Source organism: Nomascus leucogenys, chromosome 11 (assembly GCF_006542625.1).
Source record: "Nomascus leucogenys isolate Asia chromosome 11, Asia_NLE_v1, whole genome shotgun sequence".
Classification (NCBI taxonomy): Eukaryota; Metazoa; Chordata; class Mammalia; order Primates; family Hylobatidae; genus Nomascus; species Nomascus leucogenys.
The window spans coordinates 93,546,071-93,572,056 of record NC_044391.1 but is presented as its reverse complement, the minus strand read 5'-3'; the positions used below and the strand labels follow the sequence as shown (position 1 = coordinate 93,572,056).

Genomic DNA, 25,986 nt, shown 5'->3' with positions numbered 1-25,986 from the left:
ACCACCAAGTGACACAAAGGACTGGGATTCTGGACAGGGTTTATTCACATATCTTGCCCCTGTGCGCTCAGAAGTCCCCACCGGGTGGGAGATCCAATACTGGTCCCCGAGTCCCCAGCTCGCTGTGTGACCTTGGACAAGTAGTCACATCGCTGAACCTGGGTCCTAGAACTGCGTGAGACTATTCTTCGTTGCTCACCCGTATGAATACAAACACAAGGTCCTTCTTTTCTCTCTCTATCCCCCTTCCCAAGTCGAGTTGGTCAAGCTCGCTTTTTCTTTCCACCAGGGCCATAGCCAGCTGCAGCCTTGTGGAGGAAGAAATCAGGTCCCGGCTGCTAAAGGTGTCCTCCCCACCGCCACCATCGTCCTCACCCCCACCCCTGGGTGTGACCTGTCCTTCCGGGGCACACTAGTCCAGCGTCGCCCGGGGCTTCAGAGAGAGCTCCTCACGCTCCTGCTTCGCGGCGCCTGGTCCCTGCGGTCCCCACTCGCTGGGACGCTTTGGGAAGTGCGAGATGGAGCTGGATCGAGAACGCAAATGCAAGGCAGGGCTGGTGACAGGTATGCGTCTGGGCGCCGGCTGGAGGATGTGTTCGGAGAAACTTTGGGGGAGTTGGTGGGGGAAAGGGGAGGTGCCAGAGAAAGCAGTGGGTCACTCTCTCACCCACTGACCACCAGTCTCTCTCCCTCTTCCTTGTCCCCATCTCACCTTCTTCCTCGGCTTCTGCCTCTCACCTCCCTCTCTCTTCTCCAAGCATCCTCCCTACGCGTCTGCACCCGCTCCTCCCTCGCACCCTCCCGCGCCTAAGCGGACCTCCTCGGGAGCCAGCTCGGTCCAGCCTCCCAGCGCAGTCACGTCCCAGCGCCTGTTCGGCTGAGCCGGCAGCATGTGGAACGCGACGCCCAGCGAAGAGCCGGGGTTCAACCTCACACTGGCAGACCTGGACTGGGATGCTTCCCCCGGCAACGACTCGCTGGGCGACGAGCTGCTGCAGCCCTTCCCCACGCCGCTGCTGGCGGGCGTCACAGCCACCTGCGTGGCGCTCTTCGTGGTGGGCATCGCTGGCAACCTGCTCACCATGCTGGTGGTGTCGCGCTTCCGCGAGCTGCGCACCACCACCAACCTCTACCTGTCCAGCATGGCCTTCTCCGATCTGCTCATCTTCCTCTGCATGCCCCTGGACCTCGTTCGCCTCTGGCAGTACCGGCCCTGGAACTTCGGCGACCTGCTCTGCAAACTCTTCCAATTCGTCAGTGAGAGCTGCACCTACGCCACGGTGCTCACCATCACAGCGCTGAGCGTCGAGCGCTACTTCGCCATCTGCTTTCCACTGCGGGCCAAGGTGGTGGTCACCAAGGGGCGGGTGAAGCTGGTCATCTTCGTCATCTGGGCCGTGGCCTTCTGCAGCGCCGGGCCCATCTTCGTGCTAGTCGGGGTGGAGCACGAGAACGGCACCGACCCTTGGGACACCAACGAGTGCCGCCCCACCGAGTTCGCGGTGCGCTCTGGACTGCTCACGGTCATGGTGTGGGTGTCCAGCATCTTCTTCTTCCTTCCTGTCTTCTGTCTCACGGTCCTCTACAGTCTCATCGGCCGGAAGCTGTGGCGGAGGAGGCGCGGCGATGCTGTCGTGGGCGCCTCGCTCAGGGACCAGAACCACAAGCAAACCGTGAAAATGCTGGGTGGGTCTCAACGCGCGCTCAGGCTTTCTCTCGCGGATCCTCTCCTCTCCCTGTGCCTTCTCCCTTCTCTCTGAGTCTCCACCTCTATTTCCCCCTGAGTCGCTACCTCTTTCTTCAGTTTCTCGGGGCCTCTGTCTCTCTGCATGTCTCTCAATTATTCTCTCCTCTTGCTTTCTTGAGTGATGTTTTTGGTCTCTCAATCTCTCTCTCTGTCTCTGTCTCTCTCTCCTCCCCCTTTACTTTGTCAGCGTCTTTCTTACCGTCTCTATCTCTTTGTGTCTCTTTCTTCCTGTCTCTCCTTTCTCTCTTTCATGCAAAAACATCCCACATTTGTATTTCCCTAAAATAAATTTTATCTCAGCCCAGAAACTCCACTTTAAAAATCGAGATATCTTCTAAAAGTTTATTGTGGTCTTTAAGCGTTAAAAGTGAGGACTGACTTCCTGCCTCAAATAGGATTTGTGAATATCTAAGTTACATTAAGAAAAGCAAGGTTTGGATCTAGAAAGTGTTCAGCGGTAAATTCAACCAAAGACATGATCAATTTGGATAATCCTCTTAGAGATGATTCATTTTTCTTTCAATATTGTGATTTGTTTTCTGCCCTGCATTTTTTCAGATAATTGCATCAATTCTGTTTACCCTGCTGCTGTTTATACAGCTTTGTAAGGAAGTCAGTGACAAATCAGTGAAGTCTCATTTGTTTTTATGATTACCTGCCTCTTCAGGTAGGATAAACTTGGATAAGGTAAGGATAAACTAGAATAAACAAAGCTCCAAAGGGAGGAAAGGAGACTTTGTGGAAACCAACAGAATTCACTACTTCCCCAAATGACCCTTCAGGAACATCTGGGTACAACATCATAACTGGATTTGCTGAATGTTTATTGCACAAATTCAGCTTCTTTAAGTATATGTGTTTGGTACAGTGAAGTAATAATAAATGTGTTTACATCCCAGCAAAATATTAACTCTACTTGCATTTTCAAAACCAAGGTCTGTATATTTTATTATTTAAATATCATAGTCAAGACTTCGTACTTAATGGCATATTTTAAGGCTTCTTAGAAGTCATTCCAGGATGGTTTCATATTTCCAATTTTACAGTTCCTGGATCCTCCATATTAAAGTGATAGAGTTTATTCAAGGAATGTCAAAGATTTTATTTTCTGGACCAGTGATTCTCGTGATATGACTCATAGGTTATAAACCTGCTAATGTCTTCTAAGGGATCCTAAGCTCTCACCTATGAGATCCACATTGTTATTGTGGCAGTTAAGTTGCTACTATACAACTTAGTTTTAAGGATAAGTTTAATAATTTCCTCCAATTTTATTTTCAAGCCATTAATTTCTTCATTGGGGTCTCAACACCAATGTTAACTTTCTTCTTCCTCGACAATTTGAAGGGGATCACTAAAGTGTTATAAGGACTAAAAAATTATTTGTTATTATTTTTCCCTGATTTCTGAATTTAAAACAATCTAAACATTTAAACATCATTAAAACTTATCTTACATAGGCAAAATGAAGACTTGCATGAATGATAATTTATATGAGTTGGTTTAATAATAGACTTACTTATGTCTATTGTAAGTGGCATAGAATCATTCATCTCAGTGATTCTTAATCCTGACTGTATATTCAATCCTCTGTGAAACTTAAAAAAAAAAGGAGAAGATATAGCATATGTCCTGATCTCCCTCTTAGAGATTTAAATTGACTGAGTCTATACTACATCCAAGGAATCTGCATTGTTTTAAAAAGTGCCCCAGGAGACTTGGACACACAGCTATGGTTGAGTACAACCACTGTACCTCATAAGTGTGTGTGTTGTGTCTAACACATAAAAACTGCTGGGCTATTGTGAATAAATGGTCCAGTCAGTTGAGTCAATATGTCAACTCACTACAAAATCACTCAGATAGTTGTTAAATAGAAATGACTGGGAAGCTCAGTAAAAATTGTTGAACTGTTGGTCCAGACAGACTGAATCTTTGTTAAAATGTTGGAACAGGAAGAGCAGAACACAATGTTTCTCTGAAGTCAATGGTCATAGACCATGAAACAAAAACAAAGTCTTAAAAATAGAATGTGATTTGCTATGACATTTCTTGAGCTGACTATCTCTCTCCCATTGTCCTTTTAGCTGTAGTGGTGTTTGCCTTCATCCTCTGCTGGCTCCCCTTCCACGTAGGGCGATATTTGTTTTCCAAATCCTTTGAGCCTGGCTCCTTGGAGATTGCTCAGATCAGCCAGTACTGCAACCTCGTGTCCTTTGTCCTCTTCTACCTCAGCGCTGCCATCAACCCCATTCTGTACAACATCATGTCCAAGAAGTACCGGGTGGCAGTGTTCAGACTTCTGGGATTCGAACCCTTCTCCCAGAGAAAGCTCTCCACTCTGAAAGACGAAAGTTCTCGGGCCTGGACAGAATCTAGTATTAATACATGACCTAGCACATTGCTGAGTACAGTCACCGCTTACTACTCTAAACCGGAAGACATAGCACAGCAGAACTTGGGAGGAAGCTGAAGGTTAATTTTGGAATCAGGAACACATAGATCCGGAAACATATGGGAGGGAAAAAAGACATCATTTGTAGGGTGTGAGCAGTTTGATTTGATTGCACACTTATCAGTGCTCTCATACACTATTTCTGCATATTCACTGCCTATGATTTTGCATTCTGCTGTGGGTGCTGGTGAGGGCTTTGCAATTCAGAGAAAGGGGGAAGAGCAGAGTGAGCAATTAGGGCACTTCTTGGTAGGTAAATACAAATTTGCTTTGCTTTTTCATAATGATCAAAATTATTTGGTTAAAAGAATGACATTACAATACAAAATTTAAAATGTAACTTTTAAAAACTAGCAATTTTCATAAAGCTCTAGAGCAGTGATATCCAAGAGAAATATAACATGAGGCACATGAGCAATCAATACAAAAATTATTAAAAAGAAATTTACATTCTTTTTTTCACACTAAGTCTTTGAAATCTGGCATGCTTTTTACACTTACAGAATCCCTCAATTTGGACACTAAGTTTTCATTGGTAATATTTGATGTATTTAGATTTCATAAAATTTACAGATAAAAGTAGATTCAACAACCTAAGTTGTCTAAGCACACTTAAAAGTTTTCCAGTAACTGAAACAACTGTAAACCTTTAAACTTAAAATTAATTAAGGTTAAAGATTCAGTTCTTCAGTTGCACTAGTCATATTTCGAGTATCCAGTAGCTCGAGGTTACCACTCAGAACAGTACAGCTCTAGAGTATATACAAAAATTATCATTCACCTTATATAAAATGTTTAAAAATAAATACTGTTTCCCTAAAATGTTTTTATAGTGATGTTCACACAGCAGAATTTTAGAGTGATGAATACTAAAAATCACACCTAAATGTCCTGTTCTGTATGCTCAGAAGAGAATAGATATGAAATGTATAACATACATTTTAAATTAAGTGGAGTTGCACATGTTAATATTCAGGAAATGAAACTTTTTAAAGCAATTATGGGTAATCACAAACTGCCTTATATGGCTTAACAAAAATTTTTAAGTCAATTATAAGGCTTCAATTTGTGAATAAGTGAACAATTTGTAATGTGCTCTGGCAAGCTTACAAGAAAGTTAATGAATATAGAAATTTTTAAAGTGATGAAGGCAGGCTTATGTGAAAAACTGAGAATCCCCTAAATGCTACTGCTTATTGATATTAAAAACTTTCAAAAATCTTATAACCATTTATTTTTAAATGCCTATGCTATGTCCTGTCTCCAAATTAGTTTTGCTGCTTATATCCCATTGCTTATCTGATAGATATGATTACCTGGACTTCCAGACCCTCTCTTAATTGTAATTATGAATGAATAGACATCTTCAACTAAATATTATACATTTGGTTATAAGTATATAATTTTCATTTATATTGACATTGCTGCCTATACAGTCAACTCTTTGCATACTAAAGATATTAACCCAAAAATAACTTTTTCATAATCCTGTGCAATACTTAGTCATATAAGCAGCTCCTTCATGAAGTTATTGGTTCACAACTATGGAATGGGTGGAGCCACTTAGGGAAATTCCTGCCATGACTGTTTTTTCCTTCATCAAAAAGAAAGATAATCATGATGAAATAATTGATTTATTATTTAGTTTGGAAACATCCAAACACAATCATAATTAGAATTATTTCTCCAGGAAAATATTTCTGAGATTCATTCTGACACTAAAACTGCACCACCAGTGTTGTCTAAATACAGAACACTAGCAAGCTGATTATGTACTTAATTCCTAAGAGTGCATCAATATTTAAAAAAAAAAACTGACTCATTTAAGTTCATGGGATACTAATTAGGGCATTAAGCATTATTGTCCTGGAGAAGGTCCAGTAAATCCAAAAGAGGTAGTTCAGCTTCCTGAAGCCTTAGAATTTTTGTCTACAAATACATCCTACTTGAGAGGAAACAAACAAGAAAACCTTGACCTCCATCACACAGCTGATTGCTTTGGAGGAAAACAATTCCAACTTTTTAATTCATTGCTTAGCCTCCTCTCCTGTGTGTTTCTGTCTAGTCTTGGCCTAATTCACCTCCAGGGAGTAGTTAATGTAGTAGGGACCACCATTGTCCTTCAGTGGTATTAATCTGGAAACTCAGAGAATATGTTTAGAGGAAGAGATCTTTAATTTGTCCTCTTATACCATTGCCTTTTTATTGTTTGTAACTTCTTTATTTTATCATACTCCTTAAATCATTTAAGACTCAGGGAAAAGACGAGCTTACACTGAGGGATATTGTTTGTAAAAGTCTGTCATTTCATAAGCATTTAGTATGTGCCTGATATGTTCTAAACTCTAACAATTAATAAGCCAAGGATTTTATCCTTAAGGAGCTCACAGTCACTTGTGTGTTTTGTTGCAGCAGGCAACTGATAACTTCTTTAAATTGTGAAATAAACATCTCCGGTTGACACTGGATCAAGGGGCTGGCTGTTCATCCCATTGTGTTGCTGTGTATTTGGCTCAAAATAAATTCAAGATGGGCTGTTCCTCCAACAACTGGTCAATTCTGTAGACACAGTTAATGTGTCTGCTAGCAGTAATTACACTCAACACATTCTTCATTAATGTAGGGAAAGTAAAGTGATCTTTTTTTACTCTGTGTTTCCATTTTCCTGGTTATTGAGCAATGAGGTGTTTGTCACCACACCTTACACTGTGAACAAAATCAAGTGTTGGATCATTTTCATTACAGGGAGTAACTGTTGTATAAGTAAGAACTTTTAAATGATTGCTTTAAACATTCATTGCCATGAGTTAGTCAAAATTAGAAGTTTTACTGTAACGAGATTTAGAAACACCTCTAGTGCTTGGCCACACCTTGAAAATCATTTTATAGTAAACTTTTTATTGCAGTGCAGGTTGTTGTGATGAGATTTGACTTGAATTTCCACTTTTTCATGACAATACTTTTATTAAGAATCTCATATCATTACAAGCGTTCTATAATTTTTAGTTCCACGTTGGCAGTTTTAGCTTTTTTTTCTATTTTTTTATTTATTCGTATACTTGAATTATGCTGTTAAAAAAACTGTGAGATTTTTTGCAAGTTTGGTGCCTGAAACACTCTCCTGTCTTTTAAAAAGTAATATGTATATCTTTAAAACATGACATACATATTTACATGTCAAAATTTCTTGTCACAATGAGTGAATAGAGCTTTCTGCTTACACAAACACTGAATCTCTTGTAAATAACATCATTAAAGGATAAAGATAATGTCATTAACAGATAAACCATGTCTAATATAGTTCATTAGCTAATGATTAGCCTATTTTTTTGCAATTTAAATTGCAACACCAGCCAGAATATATACAATTGTAACTTAACTGGGTGATTAGTCACCAATGTTAATTCAGTGAATTCACAACACAAATATTTTTATCTAGAGAATGAACTTCTGGTCAAAATCAGTAGAAAAGAATGTGCTAGTGATAGATGCTGTTTTAAGCTAACATCACTTATTTATTCATATTAAATTAATTCAATCATGTCATTCTTGACAAGAATCTGAGTTTGATGCAGGTGAGGGGCAAAGTTTGGAGGAGGCTCATTTTTGTATTTTCTCTTTTGAACTCCAGCTTGCAGGATGCTAGAGGCTAGCTTTTTGTTGACAGAATTGTCATCATCCTTAAGCAAAAAAGGCTGCCATGTCTATTCCCCTCCCAACTATCTGGATATTTGCTGGAATTCCAATTAATATTTTACGCTATGACACAGGATATACCTTTGCTCAAGGAACTACCAACTACCCTCAAAACTGGCAAGCCAATAAAGCTCTCAAAAATTATGCCCCGTGTAAATGTTCAGAAAGTTCCACCAAAATGTGTACAACTATTCTTTCCAGAATTCCTCTCTCCCCCAGCCACAGAGAAAGCTTTGAAGAAGAATGATTTGAAAGATTTCCTGTGTGTTTAATATCTTAAATCCAAAACATTTCTCTGCTCAAACAACAAAAACATATATCTTTTTCACTTTTACCACTATAGGTTTAGTATACTAGAAAACACTTGTCTCTACTAAAAAATACAAAAATTAGCCAGGCATGGTGGCAGGTGCCTGTAATCCCAGCTACTCAGGAGGCTGAGACAGGAGAATTGCTTGAACCCGGGAGGCAGAGCTTGCAGTGAGCCGAGATCACGCCACTGCGCTCCAGCCTGGGTGACAGAGCAACACCCTGTCTCAAAAAAAAAAAAAAAAAAAAAAAAAAGGAAAGGAAAAAGAAAAAGAAAAACGCTTGTTCATATATATATATATATATGTGTGTGTCCAAACAGCCTAGTCCCCTGTTTCACTGATATATGATGTATTCCATGTCTGTATAGAATTTCACACTTGGTTGATTTGTCATAGATGTTACTGATGATGTTTTGATTTGCAGTTCTTTTTCTTTAGGGATTTTTCTGAATGTCAATGAAGAGTTTACTATAGCTTTCACGTACCTGTTGTACGCAACTACATATAGGTTTTCCTTCCTTTCAGTGTTCTTAACCAAACAATTGCCTAATAAATATGTTTTTAAAGCATATGGTTGACTTCTTCCACTTAGTTATAAAACTTGGTGTCTGGAATAACCTCTACTCTTGTCTCAGATTTAGTTCTATTTTGTCCTTTTAACTCCAGAAATATGTATTTTGCACCTATGAGGAGGTGTTTGTTGTAGTAAATTTTATTTCCCCAAAGGCTCCAATATTTAATAATGAGATAAACAATTCCTGTAAGAATTAGGAAGAGTGGGAGGCCGAGGTGGGCAGATCACGAGGTCAGGAGATTGAGACCATCCTGGCTAACATGGTGAAACCCCATCTCTACTAAAAGTACAAAAAATTAGCCAGGTGTGGTGGTGTGCTCCTGTAGTCCCAGCTACTTGGGAGGCTGAGGCAGGAGAAACACTTGAACCCAGGAGGTGGAGGTTGCAGTGAGCCGAGATTGCACCACTGCACTCCAGCCTGGGCGACAGAGCAAGACTTTATCTCAGAAAAAAAAAAAAAAAAAAAAACTAAGAAGAGTAAAGGACCCTGTGATGGACTGTGATCCCATGCTCTCACACCTCTCTGACCCTTCCAGCCTGTCACTTCAGAGCCAATATGCCCTTCCTGGTGTTGCACTAATATTTGATCCAAAGACCATGCATGAGCTCTTTGGGTCAGGGAAAGGATGTCTGTTCGCCTTTGACTCAGTAGCTACTCACTGAATGTTGGACAAATGAAGGTTTAAAGACTGGATTATGTGTCACCTGGTCATTAGCTTCCAGACACATGGATTCCAGGGGTTAATAACATTTAAGACTAAAATTGGAAGCGGGCAATTTTGTTTGCCAACTAGGGGACTTTAAAATACTGTACCACCAAGTGTCACCATTATTTCAACTTAAAAGAACATAAACTAAGAAAAAAAATATGTAAAGGACGTAATCTCGGAATAAAGGATAGTCACAGTACAAAAATTCAATGTATTCTACATTACACAAAATTATACATGTATGCTGTTTTGAGTTAGTTACGGTTTAAAAACAGCACCTAAATTAAAATGTCTGAGAAATACTTGCCAATAATTAGTAATACATTAAAGCAATCCAAGTAAGCAAATCATGAGATTGGTTTTCATAGATCCACTGAGTCCTTTTCAAATATCTTTTGGCACCTGCCATCCACCTCTCCCTTAATTCAATGCCAGCCAGGGCCCATCCCGTTTTTTCAGGCTCGGCCCTTTAGTAGACCCTAGACCCAACTCTGAGGACAAGGGAAGAGTGGGCAGCAGGCCCTTTCAGCAGGTCTCACATTCTGGGGTCATCCACAAAGGCTGGTTGCCCCTTGCCTCTGGACTCATAGTTCATCATCGGTTCCTGATTTCATAACCAACTTCCTTAAGGGGCTATCAAATTAGTTATAAATCAATACAAACCTTCTGAAGAATATTTGACAGTATGTATAAAATTCTTACAAAGTTTACCCTTTGATACAGTAATTTTATATTGAGACATGATTATGGAGAAGCACTATCTATAATGGTGTTCCTTGCATCTTATTTGTAATTGTGGAAACCTGAAAAGCCCAAATGTCTGAGAATGGGGAATTTGTTAGATAAATTACAGTAATGATAATAATTAATATTTACATGACATTGTGATTAATGCTTTCAGTTCATTTTCTCATACAATCTTCCCAACATACCTAGGAAGAGGTTGTGTTGTTATGCCTGTGGGTGTATGGAGTTGGGGGCTGGGAGTCACTGAGACAAGAGAAGTTTTGTCACATGAGATAGGAAATGGTAGGGCTAAAATTTGGCCCCAAATGAGTTAGATTCTAGTTAGGGTCTTGTGTCTTCATTTTACCCATGCAAACATTAAAATGATATTGTAAACATTAAAAATAATATTGTAAAAGAATTGTAACAACGTGGGTAAAATGTTTACCCAATATTAGTAAAGGAAAACATATATTGTCTCATCTTTTAAAAAAAAAAATGCACATTCCCAGAGCAGAGAGGTTGAAAAGATATAGCATACTAAAGTATTAACAGTGTTTCTCTGGTTGGTTGAAATGTTTTCTTTTTTCTATTTTCCATGGTTTCCAACATTTCTACAAAGAATGTATATTATCCTTGCGATGATGGAAAGTGGCAGAATGAGTTATTACAAGACAGCAACTGGCCTCTCTCCTGGCCCTGCTCCAGATCCTGCTCTCTGCTCTCAGCCTCTAACTGTGTCTGGGACCTTGGGTTTGCCTGGCTTCTGTGAGGACCGTGGTCCTCAGGGAGACAGCTTCCATGTGCAGCCCTAACTCTGAGCTCTGGGCCTCTGCAGGTCCTCGCTAGGACATTTGCTCTTCCCTGGCAGTGACAGTTTCAGGGAGGTGGTGGTGGGAGAGGGAAGCCAGCCAGCATCAGGCCTATATTCCAGTTCTGCTGCTATAACTATGTGGCTTTGGTAAGTTCCTTAACCTCCATCCATATAAAGTACCAGACACTTAGTAGGTGCTCATTAAATGGCCACAGTGATCCTTTGGTTGCTTAGCAAAGTATAAAGTGGCCCCATTTTGTGCCCCCCTTTCCTAGGTACTCTGTTGCCTAGAACACTTCTTCAGAATCCTCTATCTTCCCCTGACCCAACTAGGAAGGTCTTGCAGCAACTTCATTGATCATTTATAGAATTTTACAGAGACTGATAAAAGCAGCTGCAAATTTGGCAAAGTTTAGTAATTACTCTGCATGTAGTGCGGACAATGCACTGTCAGGTTTTCCCCAAATGCAGCAGATATACTTTGTGAGCCCTTGGCTCCTCTCCCAGGGGGCATTTGTCCCTCTATTTGTGGAATAAAAAATAATTTCAGGCTCAGTCAACAGAAGGTGGAAGAAGATGTAGGTAGGAGGTAAAGGGGGAGAGCCAGGAGAATCTTCTGGGTTCCTGAAAGTATACCTCTATTCATGGTCACTTGTTCACTCTCTAGACCTGATTAACTGCTCCAGAACATTTATCGACTTTTTTCTTTCAGGATTTATGCTCCAGGAACAAAGCACGTGAAGTAGGGTATGCATAGACTTTGAAGCCAAACAGTTGTAGAATTTACTCCTGGCTTCACCGTCGAGCAGCCATGTGACAATGGGCAATTACTCAACATTAACCTCTCTAGGTCTCAGCTGATTTTATAGTACAATGGGAATCATAAAACTACCTGCTTTGTGTGGTTGTTGACAGGATCCAATGACACAGAATATGTTAAGGGACAGTGTCTGGTACACGGGAGAGTCCAACACATCTTTTTTTTATTACTATAATTTGTTTAGTTGTTTACCATCTGTGATGAGTTTCTTTAAAGTAGAGCAAGAACCTAAAACGTGAAGAAATCTGAATGCAGAATCCTACAGTTTTAGGATCCCTTTCCCACCCCAATTTTGACCCATATCTACTTTAACGAGCATTTTAGTGACTTGCCTTTCTTAAGACTTTCCAACGAATTCCATGTAGTTTTCAGAGAAAGAGCAGTTTTCTTTTTTGCAATCACATTTCATCAGTTTACCATAAATTACTACACACTTTTTTTTTTTTAGAATCTTGCTCCTGTTGCCCAGGTCTGGAGTGCGATGGCGCAATCTCAGCCCACTGCAACCTCCGCCTTCTGGGTTCAGCCTCCTGAGTAGCTGGGATTACAGGCATGCCCCACCACACGCCCAGCTAATTTTGTATTTTTAGTAGAGAGAGGGTTTCTCCATGTTGGTCAGGCTGGTCTCGAACTCCCGACCTCAGGTGATCTGCCCACCTTGGCCTCCCAAAGTGCTGGGATTACAGGCATGAGCCACCGCACCCAGCCCATAATTTTTAACTTGGCTGGTAAATCAGAAGTGTAGAGGTGTGCAACAGTGTGGCTTCCTAGCTCCCAGCACATTCAGTGTGGCCCAAACATTAGTCACCATCCTTGAGAGAGTGAATGGAGCACATTGGATACTAGCAATTCTAGTTAAGAACTCTTCTAATCTCTATGTAAAAGCATTTAGAATATAGAGATTCACTGGTTCTCTTCAAAGAGAATGAATCCAAGTCGATAACGCTTTAGAGACTGTCTAGGATCTGAGGAATTTCATTTAGGGAGTTTCTCCAGTGGGTCAACCCCTATCAATTCGTAGTGGCTCCCAACGTCACTGAGCTGTGTTGAGTTCTTTGTAGGGTAACAATGTATCCCCTTTGTCTGTAATAGTACTGGTTATTCCTGGGGTTGGGCATCCCATCTAGGTTGCAGTTGTCCTGGATTTTTTCATTTTTTTAAAGATGTATCATTAATATTTGCATTAAAGTAAACTGGAGTGAGTTTGCTGGATCTCCATTTGGTGATTTCCATCTTCTGCCATGGTCTTGTCTGGCAGTATGTAAGGTTTGTGTTCAGTAAACAGAGTTCTCTCCCTAGCGCACAGTAAATCTGAAAGACGACCAACTTTAAATCTTTCTCTTTATTTCCAAAACTTTCCTGGGGCCATTTAACTAAGCCCTCCTTTTCAAAGAAAGCATGCAAAAACACTTGCTAAGAAAACAAAGTGGGCGGTGGCACATGCTGCTAGGGAATGTCAATTTTTCTGTCTTAGGTGGTATTGATGGGAGAAATATTTGGCGGCTATTTATTGTCTTCTGCAGTTCTGCTATGGCTCTTACTGCAATCTTCAAGATGCATGAAGTCAGTCGGGTCGGTGGAAAATGGAAAAATACTATAGGCTGAGCACAGTGGCTCACGCCTGTAATCCCAGCACTTTAGGAGGCCAAGGCGGGCAGATCACTTGAGGTCAGGAGTTCGAGACCAGCTTGGCCAACATAGTGAAACCTTGTCTCTACTAAGAGTACAAAAATTAGGCAGGCGTGGTGGTGGGCACCTGTAATCCCAGATACTCAGGAAGCTGAGGCAGGAGAATCACTTGAACCCGGGAGGCAGAGGTTGCAGTGAGCCCAGATCGCGCCACTGCACTCCAGCCTGATGACAGAGCGAGACCCCGCCTCAAAAACAACAACAGCAAAACCTTATAGATTATGTACATATGCAATAAGCGCAGGAAATAAAGGTTGAGTAGCCCTCCTCTAGAGGATAATCTAAACACTTTTGTTAAATGGTAACAAGCTTGAATTTTGCTATAAATCTACTGAAGTTACTAATTATTTCAATAAAAACTATGTCCAGATATAACAATTTAACACATGGGACAGCAGAAGGCACATTTAAGTTTCAGTTTGCAAAGCAGGTTTTTCCATTTAAATGAAACAATTGTTCTTTCAAATTAATTGTACTCATTTTGGAGTCTATAGTTTCTTACACACGCACAAAAAGTTCATGACAGTTGTTATTGTGTTGGCTCCATTGTCAGAAGACAATCTTGGCACACAGTTGAATGAGGCCAATTTTATATCAATGCCATCACATGGTTTAAATAAAAGATCAGCTAATCTCACTAATGGATTGAGTTTTTCATCCAATTGATAGAATTGAAATAAAGCTTTTGGAAATCCTTGTTTAGTGAAATATTTTGCATTATTGAGAATGTAACTGAAATTTTTCTTAAAAGATCTCCATTGATGTTAAATGTATTTATTTTGGAGCGACAATACAAATATAATTTTGGAGGGACATAGTGTCATGATAAAAGCAATGTTCTTACTAAATTATGAATTCTATAAAACAGACATCCAAAGATGGAATTGTGGTACCCATATAACTCATAATTCATCCAAAGAAGTTGTGATATTCTGTCAATAAAAAAAAAGAATTGGGACAGAGTAATCCCAGCATTTTGGGAGGTCAAAGTGGGCAGATCACCTGAGGTCAGGAGTTTGAGGCCAGCCTGGCCAGCATGGTGAAACCCCATCTTTACTAAAAATACAGAAATTAGCCAGGTGTTGTGGTACACACCTGTAATCCCAGCTACTCAGGAGGCTGAGACAGGAGAATCACTTGAACCCAGGAGGTGGTGGTTGCAGTGACATGAGATCATGCCACTGCACACTCTGGCCTAGGCAACAGCAAGACTTCATTAAAAAAAAGAAGAAGGAAGAAGAAGAAGAAGAAGAAAGAAGAAGAAGAAGAAGAAGAAGGAGAAGAAGAAGGAGAAGGAGAAGGAGAAGGAGAAGGAGAAGAAGAAGAGAAGAAGAAGAAGAAGAAGAAGAAGAAGAAGAGAAGAAGAAGAAGAAGAAAAGAAGAAGAGGAGAAGAAGAAGAAGAGGAGGAGGAGGAGGAAGAAGAAGAGGGAGAAGAGGGAGAAGAGGGAGAAGAGGAAGAAGAGGAGGAAGAAGAGGAAGAATTGCCAAAATTCACAAAAATTACACAGCTATGGCCTGAGTTTGTCCCCACCAAAACTCAGGTTGAAATTTGATCCCCTATGTGGCAGTGTTGGGAGATGAGGCCTAGTGGAAGTGTTTGGGCCATGGGGTAGGATCCCTCAGGAATGGCTTAATGCCATTCTTACTGTAGTGAATGAATTCTTGCTGTAGTAAGACTGATATAGTTTGGCTCTGTGTCCCACCCAAATCTCATCTTGTAGCTCCCATAATTCCCATGTGTGGTGGGAGGAACCTGGTGGGATATAACTAAATCATGGAGGCAGGTCTTTTTCATGCTATTCTCATGATAGTGACTAAATCTCACAAGATCTGATGGTTTTAAAAATGGGACTTTCCCTGCACAAACTCATTCTCTTTGCCTGCCACCATCCATGTAAGATGTGACTTGTTCCTCCTTGCCTCCCACCATGATTGTGAGGGACCCCCAGCCATGTGGAACTATAAGTCCATTAAAACCCCTTTGTCTTCCCAGTCTCTAGCATGTCTTTATCAGCAGTGTGAAAACAGACTAATAAGGTAAATTAGTACCAGTAGAGTGGGGCAAAAATGTGGAAGTGACTTTGGAACTGGGTAACAGGCAGAGGTTGGAACAGTTTTGAGGGCAAAGACAGGAAAGTGTGGGAAAGTTTGGAACTTCCTAGAGATTTGTCAAATGGCTTTTCCCAAAATGCTGATAGTGACATGGACAATAGAGTCCAGACTGAGGTGATCTCAGATGGAAATGAGAAACTTGTTGGGAACTACAGCAAAAGTGACTCTTGTTACATTTTAGGAAAGAGACTGGCAGCATTTTGCCCCTGCCCTAGAGATCTGTGGGACTTTGAACTTCAGAGAGATGATTTAGGATATCTGGCAGAAGAAATCTCTAAGCAGCAAAGCATTCAAGAGGTGACTTGGGAGTTGTTAAAGGCATTCAGTTTTATAAGAGAAGCAGAGCATAAAAGTAAAAAATTTTTAGCCTGACAATGTGATAGAGAAGAAAATCACATGTTCTGTGGAGAAATTCAAGCCAGCTGCAGAAATTTGCGTAAGTAAAAAGGAACCGAATGTTAATCCCCAAGACAATGAGAAATGTGTTTCCAGGGCATGTCAGAGGTCTTCACAACAGCTCCTCTCATCACAGGCCCAGAAGTTTAGGAGGAAAAAATGGTTTTGTGGGACAGGCCCAGGGTCCCTCTGCTGTGTGCAGTCTAGGAGGTAGGTGCCCTGCATCCCAGTTGCTCCAGCCATGACTAAAAGGGGCCAAGGTACAGTTCAGGCTGTTGCTTCAGAGTGTGGAAGCCTCAAGCCTTGGCAGCTTCCATGTGGTGTTGAGCCTGTGGGTGCACAGAAGTCAAGAATTGAAGTTTGGGAACCTCTGCCTAGATTTCAGAAGATATATGGAAATGCCTGGATGTCCAGGCAGAAGTTTGCTGCAGGGTGGGGCCCTCATGGAGAACCTCTGCTAGGGCAGTGCAGAAGGGAAATATGGGGTCAGAGTCCCCACACAGAGTCCCTACTAGGGCACTGCCTAGTGGAGCTGTGAGAAGAGGGCCACTGCCCTCCAGACCCCAGAATGGTAGATCTACTGATAGCTTAGATCTGATCTACTGTGTGCCCGGAAAACCTGCAGACACTCAACACCAGCCCATGAAAGCTGCCAGGAGGGAGGCTGTACCCAGCAAAGCCACAGAGGCAGAACTTCCCAAGACCATGGGAACCCACCTCTTGCATCAGCGTGACCTGGATGTGAGACATAGAATCAAAGGAGATCACATAGGAGCTTTAAAATTTTACTGCCCTGCTGGATTTTGGACTTGCATGGGGCCTGTAGCCCCTTTGTTTTGGTCAATTTCTCCCATTTGGAACACAGCTCTATTTACCCAAAGCCTGTACCCCCATTGTATCTAGGAAGTAACCAACTTGCTTTTGATTTTACAGGCTCATAGGTGGATAGGTAGAAGGCACTTACCTTGTCTCAGATGAGACCTTGGACTGTGAACTTTTGAGTTAATGCTGAAATGAGTTAAGGCTTTGGGGGACCGTTGGGAAGGCATGATTGGTTTTGAAATGTGAAGACATGAGATTTGAGAGGGGCCAGGGCAGAATGATACAGTTTGGTTCTGTGTCCCTTCTCAAATCTCATCTTGTAGCTCCTATAATTCCCACATGTTGTGGGGGGAACCTGATGGGATATAACTGAATCACGAGGGCAGGTCTTTCCCATGCTATTCTCATGGTAGTCAATAAGTCTCATGAGATCCGATGGTTTTAAAAACAGGAGTTTTCCTGCACAGGCTCATTCTCTTTGCCTGCTGCCATCCATGACTTGCTCCTTCTTGCCTTCTGCCATGATCGTGAGGCCTCCCCAGCCATGTGGAACTGTAAGTCCATTAAAACCCCTTTGTCTTCCCAGTCTTGGGTATGTCTTAATCAGCAGCAACATGAAAATGGACTAATACAAAGACTGAATCAGTTCTTGTAGGAATTGATTAGTCCCTGGGAGAGCAAGTTGATATAAAGCCAGATTGCCCCCTCGAGTTCTGTTTCTTTGCATGTGTCTGCTTCCTCCTTGGCCTTTGTCACCATGTTATGATGCAGCAATGAAAACACTCACCAGAAGCCAGGGCTATGCTCTTGAACTTCCCAGACTATGTACCATAGCTAGACAGATTTCTTTCTTTATAAATTCTCTAGCCTCAAGTATTCACTTACGGCAACAGAAAATGTACTAAGACATACACATGCACAAAGTAATGAAACAAAAAATAAAATGTCTCAGAATGTTAGCACTCACTTTCTTTTGCTACTCAACACTAATCAGATTTCAAAAATACTTCTTTATTAAAATAAGTACTTTGTAATTTCTTAGTGTCCTAAAATGGGATTGTAAGTGAGTTTTCTAATGTTATTGTCTTTTTCTTAAAAGCAGTTTAGGCGAGGCGCAGTGGCTCACACCTGTAATCCCAGCACTTTGGGAGGCTGAGGCGGGTGGATCATGAGGTCAGGAGATCAAGACCATCCTGGCTAACATGGTGACACCCTGTCTCTACTAAAAATACAAAAACAAAATTAGCTGGGCGGGAGGCTACTCGGGAGGCTGAAGAAGGAGAATGGCATGAACCCTGGAGGCAGAGCTTGCAGTGAGCTGAGATCGCTTCACTGCACTCCAGCCTGGGCAACAGAGCAAGACTCCGTCTCAAAAAAAAAAAAAACAAACAAAAAAACAAACAAAAAAAAACAGTTGAAATCTTTTATCAGAGCAGTCAACAAATGGAGTAACAAAAAACCCTTAAAACCTAAAACCTTTAGTATTTGAAGCTCTTAGAAATGTACAAACTTATGAAAAACAAAGCTTGCAATGGGAAAACATTAAAATACATCTGTACAAACAGGGAGAAACTGAACGAATTACATTTGAAGACTCAAAAGCTATACTGATTCAATTTTGAAATTCTATAATTGGTATTTAAGATATCTGAAAATTGGGTTGAAATTTTTGATGGAATAAAGCTGAGAAGGCTTTTTTTTTTCTTGAGACACAGTCTTGCTCTGTAGCTCAGGCTGGAGTGCAGTGGCATGATCTCAGCTCACTGCAAGCTCCGCCTCCTGGGTTCATGCCATTCTCCTGACTCAGCCTCCTGAGTAGCTTGGACTACAGGTGCCCACCACCATACCTGGCTAATTTTGTTTTTGTACTTTTACTAGAGATGGGGTTTCACCGTGTTAGCCAGAATGATCTCAATCTCCTGACCTTGCGATCCGCCCTCCTCACTCTCCCGAAGCGTTGGGATTACAGGTGTGAGCCACCATGCCCAGCTGAAGGCCTATTATTTTCTAAGATCTAAATGTGGTAAAATATTCAAAAGAATCATAGATAACTTATTTGATAAGTTTTGTCTTATAAAAATATTTGTTAAATAAAAGTCTCTAAAAAGGGACAAAGTGACAGAATCTCTAAAAATATTTGAGCTGAAGTTAAACATTTCAATATTACAAAACAGAAAATAATATCCTCCTTTTCTCAGCATTTGTTCTGAGCCTACTAGAAGGAGTAATAAAAAGTGTTAAGAATTTCAAATTTATTAACTGTAAATATAGAAAATGGTTGCAAGTAATTTTACTAAAAATGAAGATTAAAGTGTATCAAAAAAGCATTCATCATAGAAATACCAGCGATACAGTATTGCAGATAGATATGGCCACATAAATGATTAAAGCATGTAAATACATGCCAAGAATAATTTTCTTATTTATATTATTTTTAAACATTCAGAATATCAATATAAAGATATTTCTTTGTTTTGATTTCATGTAGCAGTGTTGTTAGGGGGAGGCCCTAAAGGAAGATTTTCCCAAAGATCTTCCACAACACTGTTGTTATAAGGCAAAGATTTCCATTCAGTCTTGGGAGCCAAGAACAAGAATTGGATATCAGATAAATGTCAATGTCACCTGAATTCTGTGCTTTCAATGGCTGTGTGACCCTTCTTTATCAGTGTCTTGCTTCCTCTATCTTTTTCTATATCTGTAGCTCCAAAAGAGCTTCAAGATGTGTAGCACTGATAGGTAAAAAGAGAGAAGGAGAGGGAGAGACTGACCATTTCCCTGGGCACCTATAACATCTACATGGGGAACCAGTGCTGTGGCACAAGCAACCCTCCTGAAGGAAATAAACCTTGTTAAGATGCAGTTTCATAAGGAAGACTGCTTTCCAGCTGGGCTTACTCTTAAGCATTGGACCCTTGACTTGGAAGGAAGGGTCTGCAGTATTGGTCTTCTCAATTTCCAGGCCCTTTACCCCTTCTCCACTTCAGCCACGCATGCCTAAGGTTTTACACTGATCCAGTGTCACCAGGAACTTTTCCTCCTCTGAAATCTTGCACTTAAACATCCCATACTGTGACCACAACCTTCTGTCATTCCAGGGCTCTCAGCTGTTACTCCCTCCACACAGAATTTCTCACAGTTCTGGAGACTGGAAAGTCCAAGATCAAGGCCAATTTAATGTCTGGTGAGGGCTTGCTTTTTGGCTCATAGGTGGTGCCTTCTTGCTGTGTTCTCACATGGTGGAGGAGAAAAGCTAACTCCCTGGGTTCTTTTAGAAGGACACTAATCCCAATCATGAGGACTTTGCCCTCAAGGCTTAATGACCTCCCAAAGGCTTCATCTCCTAATACCTTCAACTTGGGGGTTAAGACTTTAACACAAAAATGGGGGTGGGCACAAACATTCACATCACAGCAGCTCTGTTTCTTACTCTTCACAGAATCTATTTCAAACCTTCTCCTTTTTCCACAAGCCACACCAGCCCCTCATCAGATACTCATACATGTTACTTCGAATAGGGAATAAGAAGCCACTCATTGAGAATTCTCTTAGCTCATTGCCACCACATGGAAAGGTCCTCTGGAGTTGCACACGCCCTTTGCTCCTCTGCTCATGTCACAGCAGGAGCAGTGTCTGTCCTCCCAAAGACACCTTCTCCATCAGTGCACTGCTTTTTTTCTCCTCCCACCTCCTATGATGATCCCGTCTGCCCTGAAGCTTCATCCTTCCCCTCTCTGCTGGCATCTACCATCAGTGTTTAAGCCTGCTCAAGATTTCCTATCATAAAAAGACTTTGCTTAATCCCTTCTATGGACTGAATTGTGACATCCCTCTGCTAAATTCATATGTTGAAATCTAAGCCCTAATATGATGATATTTGGAGACAGGACCTTTGGCAGGTAACTAGGTTTAGATGAAGTCATGAGAGTGGGGTCCTCATAATGGGATTGCTGTCCTTAAAAGAAGAGGAAGAGACCAGAACTCACCCACCCTCCACCAAATGAGGACACAGTGAGAAGGCAGCTGTCTGCAAGCCAGAAAGAGAGCACTCACCAGAAGCCAACCATGCTGGCACCTGGAGCTGGGACTTCCAGCCTCCAGAATTGTGAGAAATGCATATCACTTGTTTAACCCACACAGTCTGTGGTATTTTGTGATGGCAGCCTGAGCTGGTTAAGACACTTCCACAGTGCCCTCCAGCTCCTACCCTATCTCTCTCCTCCCCTTTACAGCCAAATTTGTTGAAATACACAGTATCCACTTTCTCTCACTCCACTCATTATTAACCTACTGACATTGTACAATGAGAAAAGCAGTGAAAAAAAAAGGTTTAAAAAGATCACACATGCCAGCACTATGCTGGGACCAACTTGGTTTGTCCAATGGGGAAAACTCATGTTGAATAAATCATTGCCCAATAATTATTTAACTGTAGGTGAGTTATGTGCTATGGTAGAGGAGTTCTAGGTAGGTGCTGTGGGAGCCTCTTTTACATTTACCCAGGCTGATCTGGGGCATGACACTGAGGAGGGCACCCCTGGGGTAGTGACATTTATACCATAATGTAAAGGATAAGTGGGAGCTGACTGGATTGTGGAAGGGAGGAGTACGATTCCAGGCATGAAGAACAGTGTGGAAAAGGTCTGAGTTAGGAAGGAACATGACATGTTTGAGGAGCTGAAGGAATGTCGGAGTGCTGGAGCCTAGAGGGCAAGAGAGAGGGTGGCCTAAGGTGGACACTGTTCTGGAGATAGACAGGGCCTTGGAGGCTATGCCAGGGACAGACAACATGATTATCCTAAGAGCAATGTACAGCCAACGAAGGGTTGTAGTGGGAGAGTGAGTGAAGGGGTAGCATTTGCATTTAAGGAAGACCAGTCTGTCTGCTGGTGGGGTTGGGTTGAAGGGGACAGGATGAATAATAGGAAACATCCCTTCAATAATAATTAAGGACTTCTCAAAGGGAGAAAAGACGATAGTGCAGTATTGTTTCCACACATGGTGTGATCAAGGGGTTGGTCCATGGAACCAATTCAGTGGCCTGTGCTTGCCTTCACAAGGCCCTAGTATAAAAAGTGAAGAGTCCCAGCACTGCTTAAGACAAAGTATCAGAAAGAAAGTTTTTCTTGACCTCAGGGCTGTGAGTCTATCTTGTGTTGGCATCAGTGAGACTCTGGTTCCTGGGCCATTCCTTTTCTGTCTTCACCATGGCAGCCATCATGGGAATCAGCACAGCAGATGGTGGCACACAGATTGAAATGGGGAAATGGAAGCATTTTCACTTTGTTTTCTGGGCCTTCATCAACCAGCAAGTGAATGTTAAGCCCTAAAGCCTTAACTAGCTTAAAACTCTCTATCAGTTAGGAGCCTGAAAAACGTCTGAATGTCTTGTTTATTCACGGAGAGTTTGTTTTGTAGTGAGAGATGGTTAAGAGCATCCATCAGGCTAGACAGTGGTGTGAAAATCCATCCTCAGTTCTGGTTGCAGAGGAGACACCATGGCGGTTGCCGCTACATTGGGGATTTCTGGCTCTTTCCGCTTCGCCTTAAATTCAGGTGTCTTTTATGAGTAATCAAAAGTAGCAAAAGCCAACGCTATCAGGCCCAGTGTTTTAAAACCAGAAAAAGAGATGAAAAAGAGAGGTTTGACCCTACTCAGTTTCAGGACTATATTATTCAAGGCTTAACTGAAACTGGTACTGATTTGGAAGCAGTAGCTAAGTTTCTTGATGCTTTTGTGGAACAAAACTTGATTACTGTCGATGTGCAGAAACACTCTTTGACATTCTGGTGGCTGGAATGCTGGCCCCAGTTGGTACACTGGCAGATGACATCATGCGTACAGATGTCTGTGTGTTTGCAGCCCAAGAAGACCTAGCAAGCATTTGCTCAGGTTTTTAACAAGTTAATCAGGCACTACAAATACCTGGAGAAAGGTTGTGAAGATGAAGTAAAAAGGCTGCTCCTGTTCTGAAAGGGTTTTTCAGACTCGGAGAGGAACAAACTGGCTATGTTGACTGGTGTTCTTCTGGCTAATGGCATCCATTCTTAATAGCCTTTATAATGAGAATTTGGTTAAAGAAGGGGTTTCAGCAGCTTTTGCTGTAAAGCTCTTTAAATCATGAATAAATGAAAAAGATATCAATGCGGTAGCTGCAAGGAAAGTCAGCATGGATAACAGCCTGATGGAACTTTTTCCTGCCAATAAGCAAAGCGTTAAACACTTCACAAGGTATTTTACTGAGGCAGGCTTGAAAGAGCTTTCAGAATATGTTCGGAATCAGCAAACCATCAGAGCTTGTAAGGAGCTCCAAAAAGAACTTCAGGAACAGATGTTCTGTGGGGATCCATTTAAGGATATAATTTTATATGTCAAGGAGGAGATGAAAAAAAACAACATCCCAGAACCAGTTGTCATCGAAATAGTCTGGTCAAATGTAATAAGCACTGTGTAATGGAACAAAAGAGAGGAGCTTGTAGCAGAGCAAGCCATCAAACACTTGAAGCAATATAGCCCTCTATTTGCTGCCTTTACTACTCAAGGTCAGTCTGAGCTGACTCTGTTACTGAAGATTCAGGAGTATTGCTGTGACAACATTCATTTCATGAAAGCCTTCCAGAAAATAGTGCTGCTTTTTTATAAAGCTGTAGTCCTGAGCAAAGAGCCCATTTTGAAGTGGTATAAAGGTACACATGTTGCAAAGGGGAAGAGTGTTTTCCTTGAGCAAATGAAAAAGTTTGGAGAGTGGCTCAAAAATGCTGAAGAAGAATCTGAATCTGAAGCCGAAGAAGGTGACTGAATTTTGAAACTACACCCTCAGTAAAGCAAACAGGAGTTGTAGATAAAATGTCCTGTCTCATGTGTTCTGGTTCTTACATCTTCCTACCTCCCTGTATCAAGCATGATATAAGGGCTTTCACGGCAAATTTTATTTTAACTGTTTCTATGGTTGCTGGAAATGTTGGGTTTAGTTTCTAAAATCATGTTTTAACTAGCTACAGGAGATATAGATTTGAATCTAATGTTGCATTAGTCTTTTCAGTTATCTTCTACCTCCTGTATTTTCTACTGTAATAATATAATTTAAGGCCTTCCACAATGAACAGTTCACTTTATTCCCTGGGTTTTCTATAAACAGTTTTCAGGATATGATTTGCTTAAAAAATAATTTATTATAAAAATTATGTTTGCAAATTAAACTGTAAAAGTATCCAAAGTCTCAAAGGCAATGATTTCTGTGATAATATGGCATGCCCAGAGCCCTACTCTTCAATGAAAAACCCATATGTAATAATTGAATTCGTCTAACAATAATCTTGAGTATGCGGACCATTGCTTGCCATTAACTTTTTTTTATTTTTGTTTTGTTTTAACTCCAGATGTCCTGCAGCTCAATTGTTTGCTCTCTGGGTTTTATCCTTAGAGAAGCCATGGAGAACAGACTTGAAAAGTTAAGGAAATCAAAATGTGGCAGAGGTGGTGGGAAGAGGAAAGATGAGCTTTTTCCCCTTGAGAAACTTCTGCATTTAGTTTGTATCTTTCCAGGCAAAACAAATGGGTATTTTTTTCATACAACCATTTTCAAATGAACCTTAGAAAATTCTTATCATTTAAGGTATTTTATGCACAGAATACACTTAGATTGGTAGGAAAAGAGTCATAAAGGAGTTTGAGTAAAGAAAATGACTGATGTGTTAAACCCAGTAAAAATTGTTGAAAATGTTAAAGGTCAGCATGTTCTAATTGGGAATCTAGATATAGCTTAGATTTCCTATTGGCTTAGCGCATTTGCCATAACAAATGAAGTGCAATGACAATTGTATATTCCTACTTGGTCATACTGGACTGGCTTCATTCTCTTAACATATTCAGTAATAACTCAAGCCTCTGGCTATTAACATACCCTAGTTGCCATTTTTAATTGCCATGAGCCAAATATTTCTTGTATACAACTTATCCATTTATTTTAATGGTTGCCTTTTTATTTTCAGCTTTTCTTGCTGCTACGCATCTATGTATGTAGTCATTGGTGGGGGGTGGGAGGAAATGTAGCCACACTTTTTATGAAAAGATTTTGTGTTAAAAGTGAACATTTTGAAGGTTTTTAACTGGTGAAAGAAACTAGCCTGGAAAAATGCCACCAGAGACTGAGTGGAGATCGCCCCTTTTGAAGGTGCCATTCTTATGAGCCAAAAGTTTGTCGTTTAAAAGTTCATTTTGAAGGAATAACATGTCATATAATTTGAAATAAAGGTATAGTAACCTTAAAAAGAATACTATAACTGAATATTGTGAATGGGGTGAATTTGTTAAAGGAATAACTTTGATAAAGTTTTCATGCACGGGCAAAATGTATTCACTAGATTTCTACGTAGTGATCTGCTTTTACTTCATAATTTGTAGTTCTCAAAAGACTTTTAAAAAAAAAATAAAGTCCATACTTACACTTAGAAAAAAAGAAAGAAAATCCATCCTCCACCTCCTCGTCTCAGTGAGCAATGTCTACCCATTTCCTGAAGCATGAAGTCCAGGTCTATGCTGGGATTCAAAGCTCTGCCCAATCAGATCTGCTCAGACATCAACTGTTATCTCCTTTGCTCCCCTGCATGCCTTTGGACTCCAGTAATCTGAGCTATTATTTGGTCCACGTATAGGCCCTGTATTTTCTTCTCTCCTTTGCTGATTCATTCATTAGGTATCTAGATAGTAGGAATGAAGTAGTGAACAAAGCTAAGTTCCTGTTTTCATAGAGTTTACATTCTGGTGAGAGAGACAGGCAATACATATTATTCAATCATCTTTATTTTTGTGTATGTCTAATAGATCGCCATTGTGAACATTTTGTAACCATCTTTCTAGATACTTCTCTATGTATACATTGCCTCCACACATACAAACATGCAGGCATGCACGCACACACACACACACACACACACACACTTTTATATAAATAGAATAAAATTGTACACTTGCTTGTTTTCAACTCAAGAAATTATTAAAGAAATCTTTCCATGCTACTGAGTATTAATACAGATCAACCTTCTTAATGTCTGCATAGTTTTCTCTTAAATGTATAGGCTATAATTTACTTAACCCTCTCTGATAGGCCTTC

At 40.9% G+C, this 25,986-nt stretch overlaps 1 protein-coding gene and 1 pseudogene across 1 annotated transcript; both read left to right on the top strand.

Moving 5' to 3' along the window:
• The first annotated feature begins 847 nt into the window (after positions 1-847).
• GHSR (growth hormone secretagogue receptor) lies at positions 848-6,007 on the top strand. The gene is made up of 2 exons (XM_003256467.2): positions 848-1,686; positions 3,835-6,007. Exons 1-2 carry the CDS (start codon positions 891-893, stop codon positions 4,137-4,139), a joined length of 1,101 nt encoding a protein of 366 aa, XP_003256515.1. The 5' UTR covers positions 848-890; the 3' UTR covers positions 4,140-6,007.
• Positions 6,008-22,438: 16,431 nt separating this feature from the next.
• LOC101176792 lies at positions 22,439-23,693 on the top strand (annotated as a pseudogene).
• The last annotated feature ends 2,293 nt before the right edge of the window (positions 23,694-25,986 follow it).

What these genes read in the sequence shown, in the direction of transcription:
- GHSR (XM_003256467.2), top strand. Translation starts at nt 891, where the DNA reads ATGTGGAACGCGACGCCCAGCGAAGAGCCGGGGTTCAACCTCACACTG. An exon ending in GCAAACCGTGAAAATGCTGG is followed by an intron (nt 1,687 to 3,834) that starts GTGGGTCTCAAC and finishes TTGTCCTTTTAG; the next exon opens with CTGTAGTGGTGTTTGCCTTC.